The sequence below is a fragment of the Solea senegalensis genome, linkage group LG21, assembly GCF_019176455.1.
Source record: "Solea senegalensis isolate Sse05_10M linkage group LG21, IFAPA_SoseM_1, whole genome shotgun sequence".
NCBI classification, from domain to species: Eukaryota; Metazoa; Chordata; class Actinopteri; order Pleuronectiformes; family Soleidae; genus Solea; species Solea senegalensis.
The window spans coordinates 4,941,287-4,964,149 of NC_058040.1; the positions used below are offsets into that span (position 1 = coordinate 4,941,287).

Below are 22,863 nucleotides of genomic sequence, written 5' to 3' on the forward strand. Positions count from 1 at the left end.
GAGTGATGCACTCGTCTTAGATGCAAGATGTTTGGGAGAAATATCATAAACTGATTATTGTGTCATTTTTGTTTTCTCTTTTCCTTGTTTTAGGTTGCTTTGTGGTGTCATCAGTCGACATCAACGCCAACAGTGAGTATGATCAGCTGTTTGCGGAGCAGCCAATAGGAGGTGCCTTCTCCCTTTCTGAACTACACTGTGTTTGTGAGCTGTGAAACAGAACCTTGGGGGGTCTAGCTCTCTCTCTTAGGTCACCTGGTTTATTGATTAAAAAAAAAGGAAAAATCATTAAGAGAGGGAAAGTCTCTGCCAAGGCTGCTCATCGTGTCATTACACTACCTTATCTTACGAGGTCAACAAATGTTAAGAAGTCAGATAAAACAATCTTGATTCCCAAGTCTAAGCATTTCCTCTTTGGTTAATAAACTACAGCCACAGAAAATTGTGAGTCATGCTGCTCACAGTCAACAGACATGGCTAACAACACACACACACAACCTCCGTTCTGGAGGTCATAACATCAAAAATATGTTGCCAATAAATATGCTTAATTTAATTTGTTCCCCTCAGGTGCAACAGTATCTGTCTTCTGTAATAAATAACCACCAGGGGGCGAGACTGCTAGTTGCAAAAATAACTGCATTTGAATGGAAGCCTGTGGGAACATGAGTCTACTTCTTACTTGATTTATACTGTGAGTAAACATTATCCTGAGCAGCTGTTCCTGGCAGGTAGTATTGTTCAATATGTGCCTGGTTGCAGGTGACTGGGTTTTCACAGCTTCACAAAAGGAGTTTGATGGAAAGCTACTTCCATTTTACACACAGTCTATGCTAAAACCTCGTAGGAGGTAATAATGGTGCATTCCAGCTGATGTCGGAAGTCGGAATTCACAGATGTATGTAAGTGTGAGTGGTCATCAAGACTAGAAAAGTGCTATAGAAATACAGACCACTTACACCTTAATCCCAAAACTGTGTTGACCACCCCAGCTTTAAATATGCTGAGATGAATGTGTTACTCACAGGTGCAACAGTGTCAGAATCAAAAGGGGGCCCACTGGGGCTGAACGGACTGGGCCCTGTTTTTTGTGTGTGACACCCCTGCTCGTTAGTAGTGCGCGTGTCCAGCACAACCTTCACATCTAAAGATGGTTAAAAGTGCCTCCCTTGTGTTTGACAGCAGCTCTTCATGTGATTGGCCCACTCTCGCACGTTGTGGGCGTGGTTTATTTGGGAGCACCACACCAACGGCTTCACTTGTGTGCGCGCACTTCGTGAGTGAGTGAGTGAGTGACAGCCACTACCGTGGGCTCCACATGCTGCTGTGGATGTTAAGCGCGACCACATGAGGGGCAGCAACGGCTTTAACTGTGGAGTGGAGCCTTCAGGCGTGACGGTAAACTTTTGATGAATATCTGAGCAGAGAGTGGGACTTTGTTTTGCTGTTCGTGTCAGAAGGCGGTGTCTTCTTTCTCTGTCACACACACGAGCTCATCAGGAACATGAAGTCACAGGTGCGTTTAAACGGCTAATTACTGCGTCTTTATGGCGCTGTTGTGAAAGTGACACAACACTATGGAGCATAACCTTCTCACTGCGGCGGCGGCGGCGGCTGCTGCTGCTGCTGCTGGGACCCGCAGTGAGAGCCTGTCGACGTCGTCCGGTTCACAGACTTTGTCCGAGGCTGAAGAAACAACGACTGAAGTTAGTGGAGAGAGTCACAGCTCGGACACCGAGAGCGTGGGCAAAGTGGGGGGCGATGGAAAGACACAACACCGCGAGGAAGTGGAGGAGGAGGAAGCAACAACAGAGGATGAAGAAGACGAAGACGAAAAGGTAAACACCACACACATTTTGTAGATGACTTGAGTTAGGCAATGAGTCTCTGTTTCCCTCTGAAAATACTTTTTGTTTAATATATAAGATTAATTTATTTATTTATTTATTATATATACATATATATATATATATATATATATATATATATATATATATATATATATATATATATATATATTGGGTCGCCCTTTAAGAAAATGACAGGTATAAGTGGGTTTGACATTCCACCTGATGGTCAAATAACCTTGCAGGAAACGATATGGTTAGATGCATGTGAACTTTTTAAATTGAAAAGCAAAGAAAACCTTAATAAATAAATAAATGTAAATATATTTCATTTGTTTGTCTGATTTAGTTTTTATGCAGATGTACAACTTTCTAATTCTAATTATGTCAACAGCAGGGCTAAACAACTAATTTGCTCCAAGTAAAGCTTTAGTGAAGTCAAAACAGTAACTCCTCTATATTCTAACCCAAGGATGGAAATGAAAAGATAGGAATTGTTTCCAATATCTTTGAGTTCCATTTAAAAAAAACAGTAAAAAGTTTAAATTTAAAAATAATTTAAATTACGACCTTTGCAATTGGCTAATTATGTTGTTCCAAAGTTTGATTGGAAAACCATGAAAAAACCATTGTACAGCCAAATTCCAGAGGCTGCCAAAAAGAAGGGAAAAAGAATTTACCAGAGTAAATTGGTGCGGTAAGGAGCTAGACCTCTGACACTCAGATTGGATGACAGAAAAGCTTTACCATTTGGTACCGTACCATGATACTATGGTACCAAGAAAGTACAGGACCCATCATGGTCATATCGAGCTGTTTGTTTTGTTTCACTTCATTAGTCTCTACAACAGATTGTAAATCTCTTCAAATTAAAAATGGAACCGTTCACCATTTTTGACTTTGTTGGAGATCAATTCCCAACAGCAGAACAAAGTGAATCTCCTTTGTGTTTCCTGTTGTTGTGTGTTGATAATGACCTCAACTGTGAAGGGCAGACATTTAATTTATCCTGACACTGTTTAATAAAGTTACAATCATTTTCGATACTTAATAGTTCCGATTAGAGGCTTCAACTAACGGTTATTTTCACAATCGATTAATCTGTCAATTATTTTCATTAACTGGGGAATCATTTGGTCCATACAATGTTGAATAATATTGATCTGTGTTTCTCATACCTGGAAATGATGATTGATCAATAATCAATTACCCGAGTAATTGTTTCAGCCTTATTTTCGATACTCTGTTCTTCTCTCTCTCTCTCACTTTTGTCTGTTTTTTTAGAGCTGAAACAATTAATCGATGAATCAATTATTAATCGATTACTAAATTAATCAACAACTATTTTGATAATCGATTAATATGTTCAAAGCTTTTCTCATGATTAAAACAAGATTTCCGCTTAATTTAATTTTTAACTTGATTTAACTTAACTTAACTTTTGTTTTTCCGTTTAAGCTTCTTAAATGTGAGTATTTTCTTCATTTCTTTGCTCTGATAACAAATAAATAATTAAAAGTCAATAATTTTGGTTGTTAGTTGCAGCTCTACTGTTTTTAATCTCTCACCATTTTGTCGACTGTGGGAAAACAGCCATAAAGTGTTTTAACCTACACTAACAGACGGAGCTTAAACTCTTGACACACTAACCACCCAGACAGTTATAGAGGTTTTATATCAAGGCATATATTAATCACATTTAGAGAATATTTGAGAATATTCATAATAATTCTTTAGTTTGTGGTTTAAAATAAAGTGACTAGTGGTGTATTTTCATTCACCAACTTGTTGTGGCAGTGGGTCATCACACAAATTTGCATAATCATTTGCATAATTGGTTTATACCGGCACATAACTAGCCTAATGTCTTGTGGTATTTATGAAGTAAACAAGAATCCATGTCTCTGCATGATGGTTCTGCTTTTTAAATGACTCTACATTGATGCTCCTGCATATACTGGTTTGACTAGATGGGATAAGAACAATTAAATTTGATACATGCAAGGGCGTGTTTGAGTTTTTAAAACCCACAGTCCTTTACATCTTGCCACATGACTTGATCTTGTAGGTGTGGTTTGCTGTCTAATAGAAGTAGCTGGGGAAAATACAAAAAATGATTCATTTTTGAGTCACAGTCACTCAGATGCAATGCCTCGAGGTGGTTCAGCAGAACATCGCTGACTGAATCTAATTGGGAAGGCCAAGAAAGGTGCAGTCATCATATTTGAAACAGAAAACTTAATAGTTGCTTTCTTTCTTGGAAAATGCAAATACCCAGATCTGTAGTTGGGCCCAAACTTTATTCCCCTCCCATGTTGTCAGTATTTGTAAACTTATTAGACTGTCTTGTCAGGTGCCAACATCCCCTGGAACTAACTCCTAGGGCGGTGTCCTGTTTGCCAACAGTGGTGCTCTGTTTATGTGGCTTGGCGACAGAGCAGAGGGATCACAGACGACGCTGGGCCAAGGACCAAGTCTGGTCTCCTTTTTCATCTTCTTTCTTAGTTTTTCTATGTCATTTAAATGTATTTATTTGGCTAAAATAACATTTCCCCCCACATTTTTGGAACAATGTCTTGTAATTTTGGTGTAAGACATGCAGCTGTCACTTCACTTGGGCCCTTAGAATCCATTTACCGTCCTAACACTCATCTCTGTGGCCTAAATGCACTTTTCTGACATTGCTGCTGCATATGAACTCTGGCTTCCGCACTCAATCTGGCTGGTGCGTTAAGTTCCTCATACTAGAACAGATTTCTTTTAGTATTATTATCAATGTCTTGTCAGGCATTGTTATTTTAAGGATTTACTTGGCAATCGGCCTGCAACTGTTTTAAATATTAGCCTTTTATTTTGTTGTAACACAGTTTTTGTTGTTTTGCATGATTGCATTTCCATCTGTTGTGCTCTAGTGTTGCTTGTTGTCTTTGTTAATGCTCTGCATCATTGAAAATCAGATCATGACATTTTGTCCTAACTGTATTTTAAACAAATTAAAGTAGACTTTAAAGGCCCAGCTGTTCTTATTTTGAACCAGGACTCCATGAATTGGATGAACACTATGGCTGTTATTCCATATGCATTTAAACTGTACGTCAGAAGTGAATTTAAAACCAGTGACCTCTCTTAAGCTGCCAGTGGAAGAGATGTAACCTGAACTGTCAGACTTAATTTAATAGACACCAACATCGCAGGAGGTCAGATGACTTGGCAGTGCAGAGCAGCCTTCTGGTGATATTACATAAGAGTTAATCAGGGAACTCTAACCTTTTGACTTTTGATTTTCTGCTGTGCATTTAAACATGGGAACTCTTTAGAGTAGCTACATGACATCAACTCTTCATGCTTAGCAGCTTACCACTCTGTATCCAATCCCAGTGTGAGTGCAGTATTTCATTGGGTGCATTGCTTTCTATGGGGCTCCATGGTTTTTGTCTAACTTTTTGGTTTAATGCCAATCTTGACAGCATCTCCGTGTCGTCGCGTGTCTTCATCCATTCCAAACATCTAAATCAGTCCAGTGTTGTGGGCAGTAACGGAGAACATTATCTACAGCTGAGATGAGAATATCCTACACATAAACCTTGCTTTCATGCACAAGATAAAATGACAGTAAGATATTTAAACAAGTGATAGGGTCCAGTTTTATAAACAGATTTTGGCTCAATCTTAAGTTTGACAGTAGCAGCAATTGCACCTGCTTTTCACTGTCTGAAAACATACCATAACTATGTTATGTTCTGCAGGCTACTCAGAAGTCAGCTTGTAAAATAGGCCAGATACACAGTACAATGTAATTGGTTATTTTTCCAAAAGTGTGATTAAAGCATTTTAAATCCACACCATTAAATTGATCTTTTTTATGAGCAGCATTCCAAAAGCTAAACCTATTTAGTGATACAACTGGGATTTTTTAAAACATGTTGTTTTTTGAGCAGCTTTTTTCAGTTGACTATGAATTTCTTAGTCTTATTGTTGCAGCTTGATAATCTGACATGTGAAGCCTGGATCAACATAAATTCATTTAATCTAATGATTTATGGATTTTGTTTTGTCTATCTAATGTTAACATATCAAAGAAGCTGATTCTTTTGTAAATGACCTCAGGGATTCCTCTGTGCTTTTCACTGCATGTAGGAGTTTTACACACAGTTGTAGTTTTAAGATAAGTGTGCTGAACGCAGCAGCTACATAATGTGTTGGTGTGTTAATCATTGTATTCCATATCTTTGCATGTCCTTCTGCTTTTATATTCTTTCATAGTCATTGATCATGTGTCCCATATTTTCATATTTCCACCGGCTACGCTAACAATAATAAAAAAAATGACCCTGTGGATTATAGCCGTTTATGTTGCAATTTCAACAATGTGTAATCCCTAAAACCTGTATTTCCACCAATGTGTAAGTCATAAAAGCTTAAAGTCAGCAGGTAATTTTAGCATACATCAGAGGGCCTTTTGCTACAGCAATGAGATATTATTCCCAAGAGAAAAAATGTTCTTTGTCTTCCCACACGCTTGGCTTATTCTTCCAGGCTTGGCAGTGACTGCAGATGTTGGTGTAGTAGTTACTTGACAGTGAGGTGGATTATCCTCGGCACACAGTGTAAGCACCAAAACAAACAGAGCCACTTCCCCAGTGGTGGGGTTAGTTGCAGAATGTGCTTTGCTCAAGCATGCCGAATAGTTAAGTTAAATTATTTTTACGTGTTGTATTTTTATAAAACAAAACATCCAATGACTGAGTGAAAAAAAGATAACAGGTCCATAATCAACGACATACATATTACCTGGTTGTAAGTCTTCCTGGTCCTTGTACAGATGGCTTTTTCTGGGGCTGCTTCATTCTTACTCCCCTCAAATGTTCCAGCAGCTGTTCATAGTGATAAAACTCTAAAAACTGTAGAGCTGTGCTCTATCTGTACAGACAGACGGACATATTTGAGCATTTGGCAGCTAAAGAGTCCGATCTATCACTCATGCATCTGTGAGTGTCAAATACCAAACTAAAAGCAGTCTATGGAAGCTGCACACACTAAGTGGCTTGTAACAAAGCTCCAAATGAATGATTACGTTTTCTCATAATTAACTGCTGGGTGTGTAAATAAACCCTTTTGCCAACAAGTTTGCCATAAAAAAATATGTTTCATTCAATGTTTAAATACAAAAGCCTCCTCTTGGCGTGATGAAACAAACCTATTAGCTCAAGTAACCCCGGTTTTTCCATCAAATTTTCTGTGTATTGTTTCGTTACTAACTGAATGTTAATTTCCTTCTAATAGAACACCCATTCATCTGCTGCTGTCAGCTGTTGGCTTTCGCACTATGTGTCTGTGTCCGTGTGTGTACTGTACGCAGTAGTCAAATCATTTTGAACGGTCTTCACTATGAGAACAGTCAATATTTAGATGGCTCTATAAAACAGCCCCAGCCCACATGCATTGACTTAGGAAAGGACAATGACTTCATAAAGACAAAATAAGCATGTCTTTATCAGCACTGCCCTGTGGAGCAGTTTAGTTTGAGCAAACTGTCACACTGCCCTGCAGTGAGTAATGGGTTCATTCAAATAAGAATTAACCATGTGTGACACTCGGCAGACTGAATTAATTTCAGGATTAAAACAGCTGGAAGGTTTTGTTTGTTGGGTCAGAGCCACTCTGTTTAGATTAGCAGGACACATTCATCTCATCAGTGACACGTTCATTTGGTCCAGATAGCAGTGCCTGTGTTATACGATGAAGACAAATTGTTTTGATTGATGCTTACAAGTGTAAAGGGAGGGGAGGGAGTTTCATTTTAGATTCATGGTTAACTCTTTTATATAACCACATATTGGTTGTAAACACTGCTGCTCCTCTCAGACCAGACCAGGCCAGTTTTGTTTGGTCCTGAAGTGCCTCAACATTGTAAACAGTTGTCAAGTTTACTGTTGCCACTATTCTTGGTTGTCTTATACTGTAGATTGATTTATTACACAGTGATGGAAATTCAGTCTAACTGTGTTATATGTGTATTGATTTTAATATACCTTTCATCACATTAAGATCCCAAAGAGCTTTGGGGAAAATTCTCTATGACAGTGATGTGTTGGTGATGCTTATACAGATCATACAAATCTAGAGCAAGAGTAGACAAGTAAAAGTTTATTGTCAGAAGTCAACTACTTAGATGTGGTGTCTCCTGGGTTGGGCTTCCTCCTAAGAAAACAGTGACTCAACTGGCACACAGTGTGATGCCTGAGCTCACTAAGTGTTGTTATTGTTAGTCTGTATATTGCATTGTTCTGTGGACGGTAATGTTGGGACAGTGGGTAAATACCATTTTAGAGATTGAATAAAGCAATCAAATTTATTTTAAGATTTCTAATTTCGCAACCAAGTACCTTTCTCCTCTCTGCCTTCTTTCTTAGTTGGACATAATCTTTGGTTGTTAAATGTGTTTGTACTATACTTCCCTAATGTTAAAGTCAACTGTGGGGTATTGCATTGGTGCTTTTTCTTCAGTTTGACAATGTTTAACTAGCTGCAGTGGTTCTAACCTTGTGGTCTGCCCCCCCCCCCAAAAAAAGAAAAAAAAGCTGCCATTTATTTAAGCAGGCAGCCAACCAGGGTGATCACAGGGACATTGTCCAGTGTCAGTGTACACTTCACAGCTAAGAGGATTACCACAATCTGGTTAAGACTCTTTTAAACTCCCTCTGTGGATTCAAGGGACCATCTTTGGTTTTTGACTCGTCTGTCTTTTGTATGCATGCAGGTCTGGGTTCGATCAAACAGTCTGTCATGACTGAGCATTCAAGGTGATACAGTGGCTTTAGTGTGTTGATGCCCGAACAAAAATGTCTCTGGGTTGGAATTTAACTGTAATTCAGTGTACATCATCTGAGGGAAGCAAGGTAAGAGGCACCTGCTGGTGACACTGCTGATTTGATAAATAAGAAGGCATTTTTAAGGTGATTATTTTGAGTATTTTCTTTTAGATGCTAGGGTATTGGCAGTACATTAATGACAATATAGAAAAACATTGTTGTACATGTCTTCCAAGGAGAAGTTATGTTGACAAATACTGTACATTCATAAATGCTTGAAATTTGTTATCTTATGTGTTATAAATGTTAAATGTTCATGCATTATTTGTACATTTCAAAGTGGAACCCCCCCCAACTTTTACCAAGTAAAATAATTGGCCATGGTGTAAGTGACAGGTTTAAAAAAACAACCTGATACATATGGACTAGTTGAATGAGGACTTATTATTGAATCTGTCTCTGAATTATTACCTCTAACCCTTGTCTAACCACCTGTTAAAATACACCAGAATAGCATGTACTTTTTTTTTTTTGGGACCTCCAGACCCGCTGTGTTTTCGTGTCTGAGGTGACAGAGTGATATGTTTTGCAGAAGGTGCAACACCCACACTGTTCAAATGAGATTGAAGCAAACTTAAGGTCAAGAAATTCCCCCCCGGTTCACTGAAACCAAGAGTTCACCTGAGTTGTGGGGTTAGTCTGGGCATAATTGACACTTGGCAACAGAAGTTATACACTGGAGCTTGAAGTGAAATATGTCTTAATAGGTGCAAATAATGCCTGGTTTAAATTGATTGCAATGCATTAATTATTATTGTTATTATTAATATAACCATACTTATTATCGCTGAGAAGTAGAAAATAACTCAAATTCAGCTCACAGGAAACCTTACCCATCAGGGAGGGCACACAAAGTTTAAATAGGGACAGTATTAAGGAGAAAAATATAGTCTACTGTGGTTGACTGAAATGGAGAGTAGCCCTTGGAGACTTATGATGACATAGTTATTTGGATTTTGGGCCGTGAGACTTTTAAGTGTGCTGTTTTCCTCGTGTTAATACTGAGGTCTTGAGTGCAGAGAGAGCAAGGGAAGAGAGATCTGGGGCCTGACTGAAGTCCGGGTGGAGTTGAAGAAGACAGATGTTGGGTGATAAGGTCAGCCAGAACATAGTTTGCTCTACTGCAGCTGACCCTGAGAAATGGTAGCAATGAGCATGTTCTCTCAGCAAGTGAGGAGGAGTTCACACACAGATGATATAGATGCAAACCACAATTTTATAATCATTCCATAGGGTTTTTCAATTTTAGAAGGAAGTAACACACAGTTTTTCACACTGTGTACACACATTGCACAAAAAGTGAACAATGTGTTTGTCAGACTAAAATCAGACTGTTAAATGCATGTACAAATGTTAGTCTGACTGAAATTTTACTAAATTGAAAAAAAAACAACAAATAGCTACCAACTAAACCATAAACCATCTACTGTTTCTGGTCACACCCTTATTATGGACCACATGCCAGCATTGTAGGTGACTACCACAGAGCTATAAATTTAATATTTGTTGCCACCCCTTAACAGCTACATAGCTATATTAGCCCAATGGCCCAAGTTCAAGCTTAGTTGCTTGAAGCAGTATATGTTAGTGAAATAAAGTTTGCAAAGTTACAGGTATCAATCAGTGCCCTGATCATGACAGCACAGATACTGTGCTACTCTGTACTCTGGAGGTTTACTGTTATAAAGCTTATTCTGCCTTTATATTCTATTTTTGAAATGCGCCTGAACAAAGTCTTTATTTTAAATTATTTTCTCTTGAAATTTTATAAAAAACTGCAGTGTAAGAGTGTAAGCTTTTCTTTTTTCGTATTTTCATGTCTTCATTCTCTTGTGAAGATGCTGACTTTTTGCCTGGGGCAGGAACATTCTGTTATGTGTTTTAGATTTATGTCATGTGTAGACATCAATTGTGTAACAACAACTATTTTCTCTACCACTGTTTTAAAAATGAACTATATGAAAAGGCAGCTTCCAATTAATGCAGGGGGTAACTTGAATTTAAATCTGGGAACTCTGTCAGAGATTAAGTAAAATCCAAACAGATGTGGCAGATTTCAGATTATTTATTGCAGATTTAAGTTGCAGCACTGAGATCTGACGGGGGTGGGGAGGTGTTGTTGATGGCTTAATTTTCTGGAACAATACACAGTCGAGTAGTGAGTAATATTCACATGTGTGACTGATTTAATTATTATGAGTACTTGTTGTTCGCAGTTGTTTTGTTAAAGATACAATGGAGAAACAATGGCAGGTAAAGTGATGAGTGGAGCAAAGGAAAATGATTACTGGAAAACAGTAAAGAGTAGTGCCTCTTGATGTGTGGGGTCCCTTCCTGTTTTATGGTAAATGTGTAGTCGGGGTATCTTAGCAACCAATGCTAGACATTAAAACAGGATGTATCCACTTGTAAAAGGTTCCTTTCATCCATCTCAGTGAAATGATAAACACTTGATGATAAAACAAGTCGAAATGAATATCCTGGGGCAATAATAGCTTTTCAGATTAGCTCTTTGTAGACTCTTAACTCTTATTTTTGGTCAATGTTGAACATCATAGATTTTCTTTGTAAAGCAAAAAAAAACCATGTTGATTGAGTAAAAAACACAATGTCTCAAGGGCTGTTGACAGCTGTTCCAAGAAAAAAACCATTGACATTGTTACTTGCACTTGTTGTCATAGGCAGGACCAACAGTCTAGTAACATAAACCACACACTAGAATGTAAACACTGCATTTTTCCTTGGCTTGAACTATCGGGTTGTTTACTACTTGACCTTGGGGATCCTTGAGTACAGCCTTGCTCTCTCACTCTTATATATGCCTCTATGTACAGCTCTTGTCCACTTCATGCTGTTCTGTCCATTTGTTGGTTTATTTGTGTAGCTGTGTAAGCTTGTGTATAGAAAAAGTCTCATCTTTGTAGCTGTGTGTCTTTTCCCACCTCCAGTGCATTAAGTCTTAGATGTTCTCGCTGGTTAACTGGACAAAGGTAAACAGCAGGAGTGAAACGTCTGCTGGGCGTTTCTACTTTCTACACATCCATCCTATCCACACTATTGAAACAGTTCCCTTTCCTTTCCCCATTAATGGCTTGTGTGACTCATGGCATATATCCTTCATACTAGATTAATATTTAGTTTTCTCTAGTTCTTTGTTTTTCTTCTGCTAAATCTTGCACTTAGCCCCTAGTTCCATTTCTTGTGCTTCTTTCCTTATAATAAAAATGTATCAAAAAACATTATATTAATGAATAGAGAGAGAATTATTATACCATAAAGCCTAATAGAGCTTTTCAGGTCATTATTTAACTTGTCTACTCTGCATGCACAGCATTGTTTATTAGAAAACTGTTTCCCAAGCAAATAAGTGTAAACCCACATTGAACACAATTTACTCTGCTGTTAATAGCAGTCAGACACCAAATTAATGATACAATTGCTACATAATTGCTGGATTGCTGTATGTGTAAAAAGAAATTAATCACAGTAACAACCTTTTTAAGGGGATTTGTCAATATTGTGTCAACAACTTGTCTCCTGTCAGTGGCCCTAAATGACTCAAAACAGCTACTAAAGGTTTAATGCTTTAGTGATCCGCATCAGATATGGTTAAATCATCTTTTATATTATTTTTATGCTGAATGGGTATTATGATTTAGGTACTGTAGACTGCAGAGTCATCGTCATGATATCCGACTGGGGAGTTTCACATGGTCTAACAGTAAAAAATAATCCTATCAATATAGAAATACGGCCTCTTTTGTCTCGCATTGCATATAGGTAATGGTTACCTCATCTTTCAGTTGGTAAACACAACAGACTGTGTGTGTTGTGCAGGCCATCCTGCTTGCTGTCTGTTCTTTGCTTTGACAACAAAGGATTGTTGATACTGTCGACTGCGTTTGAAGCCGAGGGTGGAAAAGAGGATGGAGGAAGGAGGAGCAGGTCAGGTTTTATCTTGCTTACTGGAGCTCTGCTGCACAGAGAGAGGAATGGTTGTAGGTGAAAGGGCAATATGGCTGCTGCCAAAAGTGAAATGAGTGATTGAACAGAAAGCTGACTGCAATTGGCTCAATGCCGTGTTGTAATCAAGTTATGACTTGATGACTTACACACACACTCTTAAAATCAACAGAGATCTTTTGGTCTGCCAGAAATTAAACTAATATCAAAGCTTTCTGTGTGGATGTCTTGTAGCATATGGGTTAACTCATGAACCAGATGATCAATTAAAATTGGGTGATAATGCTATGGTTGGCTGATTAAAAATCAGATCAAGGGCTGTAGCAGCCCTCCACTGTTTCCAGGAAGGCTCACATTTCTGCCTCTGGCCTATGTCAGCAGGACATAGGCCAGAGGTTGCATTGATAACAAAATTTAAGAATCTGTGTTTGGTTCATTTTACCTTCAGATTGTACTCTATGCTACATGCCAAGTTATTCCAAGGTAGTCCCTGGTATTAGGACTGCAGCTAATGATTATTTTGGTAGTTGACTAATCAGCTGATTCTTTGTTAATTTGTCAGTTAGATTATTTCTCTTTGTTCAGAATAAACACTAAACAAAACATAGTGAAGATGGCTACACTACTCCTGTAATTCACTGCACTTGACATGTTGGCAAATGTGACTTACAGTATTACACAGCTTGGTGGAATAATTGCTTGTCTGTTGTTTTCTGTTTAACAATGATTTATTATATAATAAATGATATTGTAGTGTAATGGACCGTTGCTAAGCAGCCTTATGTGTATCAATGCGCAGAAGTCTGGTAATGTCACGTGTCACCAGTGTGTAATTCATCAGAAACTTCTCGACCACACTGGACTATCTGTCAAAATTAAATCAAAGCCTGTAGTCGAGGAATAAAGGAGACGTAAAAACCCCTCCATGGCTGAAGTGGTGGAAAACTTTAGGGTTATCCTGACACACAACACATTAACTTGGCTGGCATTTATTTACACACAAAGTGGTTTCAACAGCTTCACACTGAACACATGCTGATCTGCTACCACTGTTTACTTAGTAAGTCTCTGTCAATATTAAATGACAAAAAGCTTCAAAATGATATCTATGTATGTCATAATTATGTATTCTTTTTTTGTGTTTCATTTACAATTATCCACAAATAAAGGTTTACACACCCGCGAAGGATATTCACAAATGCATCCTTCAAAAACATTGGCTGATGCGTGTCGATTGGGACAGCCAACATCGTGGTGCTGTGACGCATTTTGACAACATCCGGGTGACAAATGTTGCCTTGACTATTGAGACAGAGCTTCGTCGGATGATTTTAGCTTAATCATAGTAACACACCACATGTTATTGTCTGTAACTCTTTTGTAATGATTGAAACAGTAATTAGTTTGATTACTGAAAAAAATAGCACCGTTTATTTTAACGTGGTTATTCCTTTCAACTATTTGATATTTGATCAGTCAGTTTGAGTGTTTTCTGATTTTCAGAAAAATGTGCATATTTTCTGGGTTCTTTGCTCTATATAACAAATAAATCATTGCACAAGACAAGACAGTTAAGAACATAATTTATAAACAAATAAATAATAATAGAAAATAAATGTTTTATCAATCTCCATTTGCCATTTGAGCACTGGCACTATTTTAAATGTACTCGTAGGAGTTTTCTTTCTTTGATTTGTAAACCTGTGACTAAAAAAGTGACTGGTTTCATAGTCACTAGTCACAAGTGAGTTTAATAACATTTGCTTCATCTTTGCAAGTTGTGAAACCTTGTGATGCTGCATACTTCCTGTTTACATAGGTGAACGATTTTGATTATATTCATAAAAGCCTCCCACTGGATGTCACATCAGTAAAGCCTTGGATATTAATATAATTTGCTAGATACAGCAGTTTCTATGATATCAGGGCTGGAGGTAGCACACACTGTGTGTGCTACCAGCAGTATTAGTGGAATACATGCGTGTTTTAGATATGGCTTAAAGATGAAATGCACATGTTCACCATTCCTGCCAATGGTCTTCAGATATTTCTTCTCTAAACTTAGTCACAGGTCAGTTGAACTGACCGTGATGTCTCCTCTGCCACTGATGAGAATAATATGTTTAAGGCAAACAATGAACACCTCTGTTGGAAGATGCAAGGGTCATGAGATCCTGATGTTACAGATTCTGCTTCAACTTATGGAGGAGCTGAAGACTGATGTGGAACACTAATGCATCATAAATTGATGTCCCCATTTTAGAACCATGATATCACACTTTGCATTCACTAGAAGTCAAACCACCCTTAAAAAAAGTGTTTGGTTGCCTTTAATAGTACTGCAATCATAAATCATCCCATAGAAAGGCAGAGGATATTTCCTTCCTCCTCATTCCGGGAGCCATTTATGTCTTTGTGTTTTCAGGGAGGGCCTCTTCCTCACACCACTGGTCATTGTTATTTGGTCCAAGCTTCACGTAAGGTCATTATCATCCTAGAATACTAAACTTGTCCAGTGTGTCAAAGTGTGTTTTTGTAAAAGCTTTCAAACACCCAGGCTAATATGAAAACGTTTTGCTTTATGCTCTCTGATGACATTTAAAGTAGATGCTAGGTTTTGTCATGTTGGGTACTGATGCTCATGTAACCAAAATGGGTTTTATTCAAAACCTGCCCCTGTTGGTTTGGAAACCCAACAAGAGAAACAAAATCAAACGTCTCCTTTTGTTTTTAAGGTGTAAGTGGGAATCTCCCTCCAAGATCACTTGAGAAGTTGAGCCCTGCCCTTAGGGCTACCTAAGGTTTTTTGGATTTTCAGCTTTATCTCAGATTCTGGTAACACAATGCTGTCTTCATGAAAGACTCCTGAGAATCTTCTGCCCTACATTTTTACCTTCTAATAACATGTAGCTTTCACCTGATATCTAATCTATTTTATGTTATGTTATACACATTTTCCTTTGCCATGGCAGATTGCATACATCTTTATGACTTATAACTACGTAGTTTAGATTTCCTCAAAGGAGGGTGTGAATGTGTCTAAAACGGCAAGAACCTAAGACTTAACTATCTTGTGTCGGCATACAGGACCATAGCACCTTGATTGACAGCACCCTCTTGATCTTGTGGTACTTTACTAAACAAAAGTAAATGTAGCTACTTTGGTCATGTGACTGTTGTCTCACACCTGGAAAAACAAGAACTAAATAGTTTCGTAATGTCCCTAAATGACGAAATATAGAGAAAATACAGCATACAACTACAGCACTCTATTTTTATTTAAAGCAACATAAAGATCTGAAAAATGGCTCACATTGCTTAGTATATTTGATTTGGCTATATAAACACATTTCAAAGGAAAGACTGTTTATATTTGTAATGTGATGAAAGGTTTATTTAACTTAACTTATTTAACTTAAACCAACTTTTGTTTTTCTTGCTGTTTTTGTTTTTAGTTGGACAACATCCTCTACCCTCCATCCATGTCCTTCAGGAAGTCCAGTAACCCAGAGGTGTCTCACGGATTGGGTCCCGCTTTCAAATTAAAACGACATCTCAGTGAAGATGGAAAACACATGCGAAGAAGGAGCCTTGGAGGTGGTCTCACAGGTAACACTCTTGTGGATGCTCTTCCTATATAAGTCTCATAGAGCCACACCAGTGCATTTATATGTAAGAGTTCACAAGTAACCAAACATGAAATCATTGAATCACTCTCTCCTCCCTGCTGAGACTTGCCTACTGTCACTTGTCTCCTATTTCTCCTGCAGCTTGTGTTAGCTTGACGACAAAGGGAGAAACAATAACTCATGTTAATCTTAGGGCTTTCGTGTTAAAGTAATTTTTTATCTTGGAAAATTAAATCAGCTTAACACTGCAGTATGTGATATTATTACAAGCCTCACAAGTTAGCGAGAGTGTTGCAAGACTCCTTTTCTTTAATCCCTCTGTCCCCCTCTCTAATGTCTTTTTCTTCAGTGTGATTGTGTAACAGTGGCTTCACCCGCATGAGATGCTAACCGCAGACAAAGTCGATTTTATATACTGTGATTTTGAAGTCGGAGAATTTAACTACCTTTAACCACCTCCTAAAGGACTTGGGGATGGGGGCGGAAGAAACTTGAAATACGTGTTTCTTAGAATTTGTCTTGGTTACCCAAGATAATCAGGATAATCCACAGACTCATTTCCAGGTGGTACCATTTTATGTGGCAAGAAGTTCTGAAGCACATAAGTTCAAATAAAAATAACAATATTAGAAAGCAACAAATGTCAAGGACACTGGCCATCTGTGACTGCATTGAAGAAGAAGAATCAATTGTCACCTTTGGCTGAACGCCATTCCAAGGTGCAGCATGACGTTTAAAGCCAATGGGATTATATCATTATCTGCGGACAGCAGCGACATGACCCAGATATCAACAAGCTAAATGCCTCATTGACCTACAGAGTATCAATATATAATTTCAGGACATGCCTGCCAACATTTGCTGTGGATTTTAAGTGCATGTAAACTTGTAAACCACAGGAGAATGTGTTACAACCCGCCTTGCAAAATAACAATTATTTTAAAAAAAGCTAAGTGGTTGAAAATTAGATATCAAATCATGTAAAAGTCATCAACATTCTCTGCCGAACACACACACACTCACACATATATGATTTAGTGGGCACCAACGCAGGAGAGAAGCTCCATTTTCACCATTTTGATAAGTTGAATGACATAGTGTACACAAACATTGAGCTGCTTTAGTAGCTGCTCTGCCCTCTCTGCAGCTTTACAGTAGGAGTCTGCTCTTATTGTTTATAAGTGCCAGAGCTCTTCTGCGTGTTTCCGTGTGAATATTTATTTTATTTACTTTATTTTCTTTTTCAAAAAAGTGACTAGTGACAAATCTAGTGACTCTAGTGACTTTTTTACTTTACATAAAATGTCAGAAAATGTTGTTCTATGCAGCAAATAAACCAGAAAATATTCACTTTTAAGAAGCTGAAAAATCAGAAAGCTTGTTTTAATAATTGCAAAAAACGCTCCGATCGATTATCAAAATAGTTGACCATTAATTTAATAATCATTGCAGCCTGACATTCACAACATTTCCTGCCAGAGTTGGTTTATTTTGGGTTGTTTCATATGAGAGCCATCTCATTGTTGCTTGTTTTTACTGCTTAGAGATCAGGGGACACATTTGGAATCATTGACGTAGTATATCTCTGTGCAAGAGTGAAGATTCAGCAACATTCAAATAAAAAACTGACGATAGCTGTGGGGGTTGTTTCCCTCTGGCTCCAGTGCTCTATAAGTCCGGAAGCAGCAGATTTAGTTTTTAGAGTTAAATGTTTTTAACCCTCTTATGACCATCAAGATAATGAGGCGTGCCTGGATTTATATTGATTTTATGGCTGTAGTATTGTGAAATGAGTGTTTCTGTCCCTTTCTGCTCCTTTTTCCTTTCAATTTCCTTTGAATTTCGATATCTGGCAGTTATTCAACTGTTTAGAATACGGTACTGAGAAGCTGACGTCACAAACTGCAAACTTTACGGTATCCATCATCCGTCTTCTACCACTTTATCCTCCAAATTAGGGTCGGTCCGGGTGCAGTGCCAATCTCAACTGACATAGAGTGAAAGGCAACGTCACACCCTGAACAGATCGCCAATCCAATTGAATTTTCTAGATATAACAAACGGTCTAGGAGTTACGGTTATGAGAAGTATGCATGCCAAATCCTTTTGGCGATGACAGGATGGTCACAGAAGGGTTAAATTAGCCATCAAGTATTACAGGATAGGATGAGGGTGAATGTGTGAAGTCAGCAGAGAACAATCTAAGGATTTGTGATTTAGGTGGGTAGTAGGTAGCAACTGTCTTTAATAAGTGAGTAAAAGACAAGCAATAAGTATTTGATGGACCTGAGTGAAGCATTTTGTGACATCTGGAGTTGTAGCTGCAGATTGCATCTAAATGTCTCATCTCACACCTGCTTTGTCGCGCATGTAGGAGTGTTGTATAATTGTAGAAAAAAAAGAGCTGTAAGTATTGGTTGGGGACGGGGACAATGTATTGTCAAAGATAAAATGCATAATGGAGATCTTAATTGAAAAATTAAGTGATATAAACTGAGTTTCTGTCTCCACCCCTCTTTCACCTACATCTGTGACCTTTGTGTCTTATGTTATTGTTCTCGTGTGTGACCACCGGCTCTAAATGCAGTGAGCAGCTGAGAAGCATCATGTGTGACACTACAGTGCATCTATTCGACCCGTGAGTTTTCTACCCTGTGAAGCCAGTGCTGTAATCAAAGGGTCCAGGCACTGTGCGGCTTTATTCATTTATAAATAAAAAATTATATTTATTTTTTGATCAGAAATGTGGTCACAATAGAATGAGACCTTATGGGTTATTGTAGATATATGGGAGCACAACAGGTGGTCTGTTTGAAAGAGAACAACACTGCTTTGTTGAGATGAAGCCCAAACAAACAATCTTCTAATGCAATTTATATTTATACTGTGAGATAATATTGATGAATATTATGTTATTTCTCTGCCAGTAGATTTTGCAGTCACACTGGTCTTGTGTAGTGTGTAATCTGCCTCTGGATGTGTGCAAGTCCATATCACATCAGCATATGTTCCTGCCTCAGGATAATAACTAATAAATGGTTCTTTTGTTATAAAGTAAACAAGACTGTGGGCTGTTTGCTTCTAATTTGGAAAACTGAAACATCACAGGGTGATTTTTTTTTTTCTTTAAGCTCTCAACATTTTTTATCACAAGCTGTGAAAGGAGAGTAAAAACAACTATGATATTAAACAAAATATGACAAAAGTTCATTGCCTTGCTTTTTTTATTAAAGCAAGGTGACTGTAATAACTTTGTAGTTTGAGATTGTATGTAATCAGTTGTAATGCATGATTTGAGCATAACTTAATTTGCTTTGCCAGTCCTGTGAGTTTGTACCAGAATGCTTGGGGGAGCATACTTGTTTTTAAAGTTCTTTTGAATTGGTCGCAAACAGCATGATGTAATATTTACTAGGAGGTAAATACTGAAACTTTTAATAATCAAATAATACCAAAGTATGCCTCTAGATAAGCATGACGAGGCTTTAAAAATAAAGTGCTTTTCCTTGGACGTGGAGTTCAGAGAAGTCTATTTTTCAAAAATCTAAATTGTCCATCATAGACCATGTAGAGGAATTGGACATAGTTTTCCGATTCTGCCAAAGATGCCACTGTGGAAGTAAAAATATACTGCACAGCCTCAAAATAAGTCCCAAATGGAAGTCAAAAGCATTATGGGAAAAATGTGCCTATTTCTCACTTTATTTATAATATCAGTGAACATTTGAAGAGTTACAGTAATGGTCTTAATCACTGTTTCACTATTTTCAGCTCCACTTCAAAATACTTGCTGTCCATTTAGAGGAAAATAGATGAAGTCCAGCACATGGGAGTGGAAAACGGAGTGATTGACAGCTGATATTGTCCAATTGTAGCTGGTTGCATGTGATGCCCCTGAACTTCTGGTTGCAAAACGTCAACATGGCCTCGGCCAAATCACAATTCTGAAGGCTTCAAAGGTCGCAGGAAAACAAACATGAGGATTGAAAGTGACAAACTGCTGTCCACTAAGATTCATTTATTTAATAAAACAAAATAAAAATAAATAAGAGTTTTAAAACTTAAACCAAAGTAACTTCATTGTGCTGTGTTTTCACTGTTGAGCCTCATGTCAATTTTCATTTCATAATTTTTCTCAATTACATAGGCAGAAGAGTGTTTTTGTATCTGCGAAGAGATGAGGAATAGTTTATCTTTGAAAAATTGGTTGGTGTAACTCACTTAAATAAACAAGATATTTGTTGTCATAATGACTCTGGCCAAGATACATTCATGTAAAAATGAAACCTGTAGACCAGTGGCTCTGTTTATAGAGTTTTTTATAATTTGTTTTTTAATAAATCACATTAATGCAAAAGAGTTATAACAACACTGGCATCTGCACATGTTTGGGAACAGAGTCTGACCTTGCAAATACCTGTGGCGAATGTGAAAAAACACTTGACTCGTTAAAACAAATCTCTTGATAGCCTTCTTTGTGAAAGTGATGACTAGTGTCTGATGAGAGATTTCCTTTGTGTCGGGATGTGATGGGCTCCTGTGAGGAAAACCTTTACCAGTAAGGAAGGAAGAACTGCATTTTTCCCTCCTTATCCTGTTTGGTTTCCCGTCACTCCTGCTGCTGTTATTATAGCATAGTTTATACTTTGTCCTCTATTAGTGTTATAGATTTTAAATCTTTTTAAAAAAGGTTCAGGTAAGTGTCAGTGTGCGTATTGAGTCTCATGAGGGGAATTACAAAAAAAGGGTGGTGAGTGTTTTAGTGCCTTTTCCTGACATATATGCACACGATGTTTTGAAACAGTGTACATATTTTGCACTAAATTACACACAAGTTACCGTATATGTGATCAGTTACTTAATTTCAAAGCAATTTTCACATCAATCTTGATAAAAAGTGATTTGAAAATATTAAGAATATCCGTTTCTGTAGCTCAAACCATTTCACATTTTTCTTCGTTCCCTTTTATTTGTTGACAAGATGAAGATGACGGGGAAGAGAGAGGCAGGGAGCAGCATAATGGTTCCAAACTGGACTCAAAAACCTTAGGTCTCTAAAATATGTTTGTCTATTAAAGACGCTGCATTTATACTGGTGTAACGTACTGCAGATGACTTTTAAAAGACAAATACCAGTGTGATGTTCGGCTTAACTTTTACCAGGTCTTTACCAGCTTTGTCTCTGTTTACTCAGCGGTTTATTCACATCATCAACCATCGAGCGTTGGAGATGAGTCTGAAAGGACCTGGTCCTGCATAGTTTACCAACTTCTGTTATAAAACTTAGTGCAGGTTAAATGGCCACAATGATCATGATGAGCAGTAATGTACATTTCTACAAATGGTCGCGAGTCAGCAAAATGTTGCACTGCCCTTATTTAAGTCCCAGACTGACTTTGTCTCTATGTGGTATTTTTCTACTAAACTGCATGCCCCTGACACAGTAACTGGGGAAAAAAACAAACAACCCCCCCCCCAAAAAAAACAACTTGTCGTTTTAAAATTTCCCTAATGGAAAAGTAAATAAACAAGACAAACAGAGCAGTGCTACAACTGTATAATGGAAAAGTGAGTGCCATATAATCTGTTGACAGGTGACAAAAAACATGATGGAACGCAGCAGAGATGCACACACCAACATTCCAATGTGCACCAGACCTTAAGTCATACAGACATGAAATATTATTTTGTCTGTAGAGCACTGTCAAACCCCCCCCCGTGTCAAGATTGTTGAACCTCTCCTTTCTGTCTCCTGGAGTTTAAACAGGAAATGGAAATATACACATGCGGATAAAAGATGACAGCACTTCTGAGTGTTTGCCAGCTCGCAGAGTGCCACTGTGATCTATTAGTACAGAGCTGCCGAGGCTGTTTCTTCTGCTGCATGTTTTTTTTTGTCTTCCTTTGCTGTGCTGTGGTTTGAGGATAAGAGAATGGATGCTAGAGGATAAATGATACAAGGCGGTTTTGGTGCCATCTACCTGCCAGTCCTGGGAGCTAAAATGAGACATTTCTTTATTTTTTTATTTCTCAAACTTGTTAGTCTGTCCATTTTACAGGGCTTTGAAGTGTGCTGGCACAGTGATTATGTAAAGTTAGGGCTGTCTGTGATCTCTTAATAGGCTTCTGGACAAATTTAACCCTTTGGCTTCCTGCCTGCTTGTAGTCGGGGTCAGCAGCTTCAGCTTTACACTTCTAGACTAGAGCAAAGGCTCAGAATATGTTTCTGGTGCGTCTTATGACCTGTTTTCTCTCTCTCTCTACATTTACTCCCTCTTCCTTTGAGTAAGGTGTTGCCAAGTGTGCCACTATATGTTCTCTAAAACGCATAGTAGTTTGAATTTACAATAATTGGGTTAGATGGATTAAATGTATAGTACAAAGAGGAAATATCAATACACTAATATAAGAATGCACCACCTCACATGATCTGCTTTTATAATCCTGCTTAACTAAAAACAACACAAATATTAGTAAATAAATAGCATTATATCATGTAGAAGAGGTTTCCTTTGTTTTGACTGAGTATCACACAATTGAGAGGCACATGTG

General features: G+C 37.9%; 1 protein-coding gene across 1 annotated transcript in view; it reads left to right on the plus strand.

The window, feature by feature from the left end:
• Positions 1 to 1,272: 1,272 nt before the first annotated feature.
• The window catches only part of mast4 (microtubule associated serine/threonine kinase family member 4), an 83,865-nt gene continuing 62,274 nt past the window's right edge, over positions 1,273 to 22,863 (plus strand). Inside the window, exons 1-3 of the mRNA XM_044011748.1 lie at positions 1,273 to 1,838; positions 15,108 to 15,164; positions 16,138 to 16,291. Coding sequence (XP_043867683.1) covers positions 1,578 to 1,838; positions 15,108 to 15,164; positions 16,138 to 16,291 — 472 coding nt within the window. The 5' untranslated portion in view covers positions 1,273 to 1,577. The remainder of the gene's footprint in view (positions 1,839 to 15,107; positions 15,165 to 16,137; positions 16,292 to 22,863) is intronic.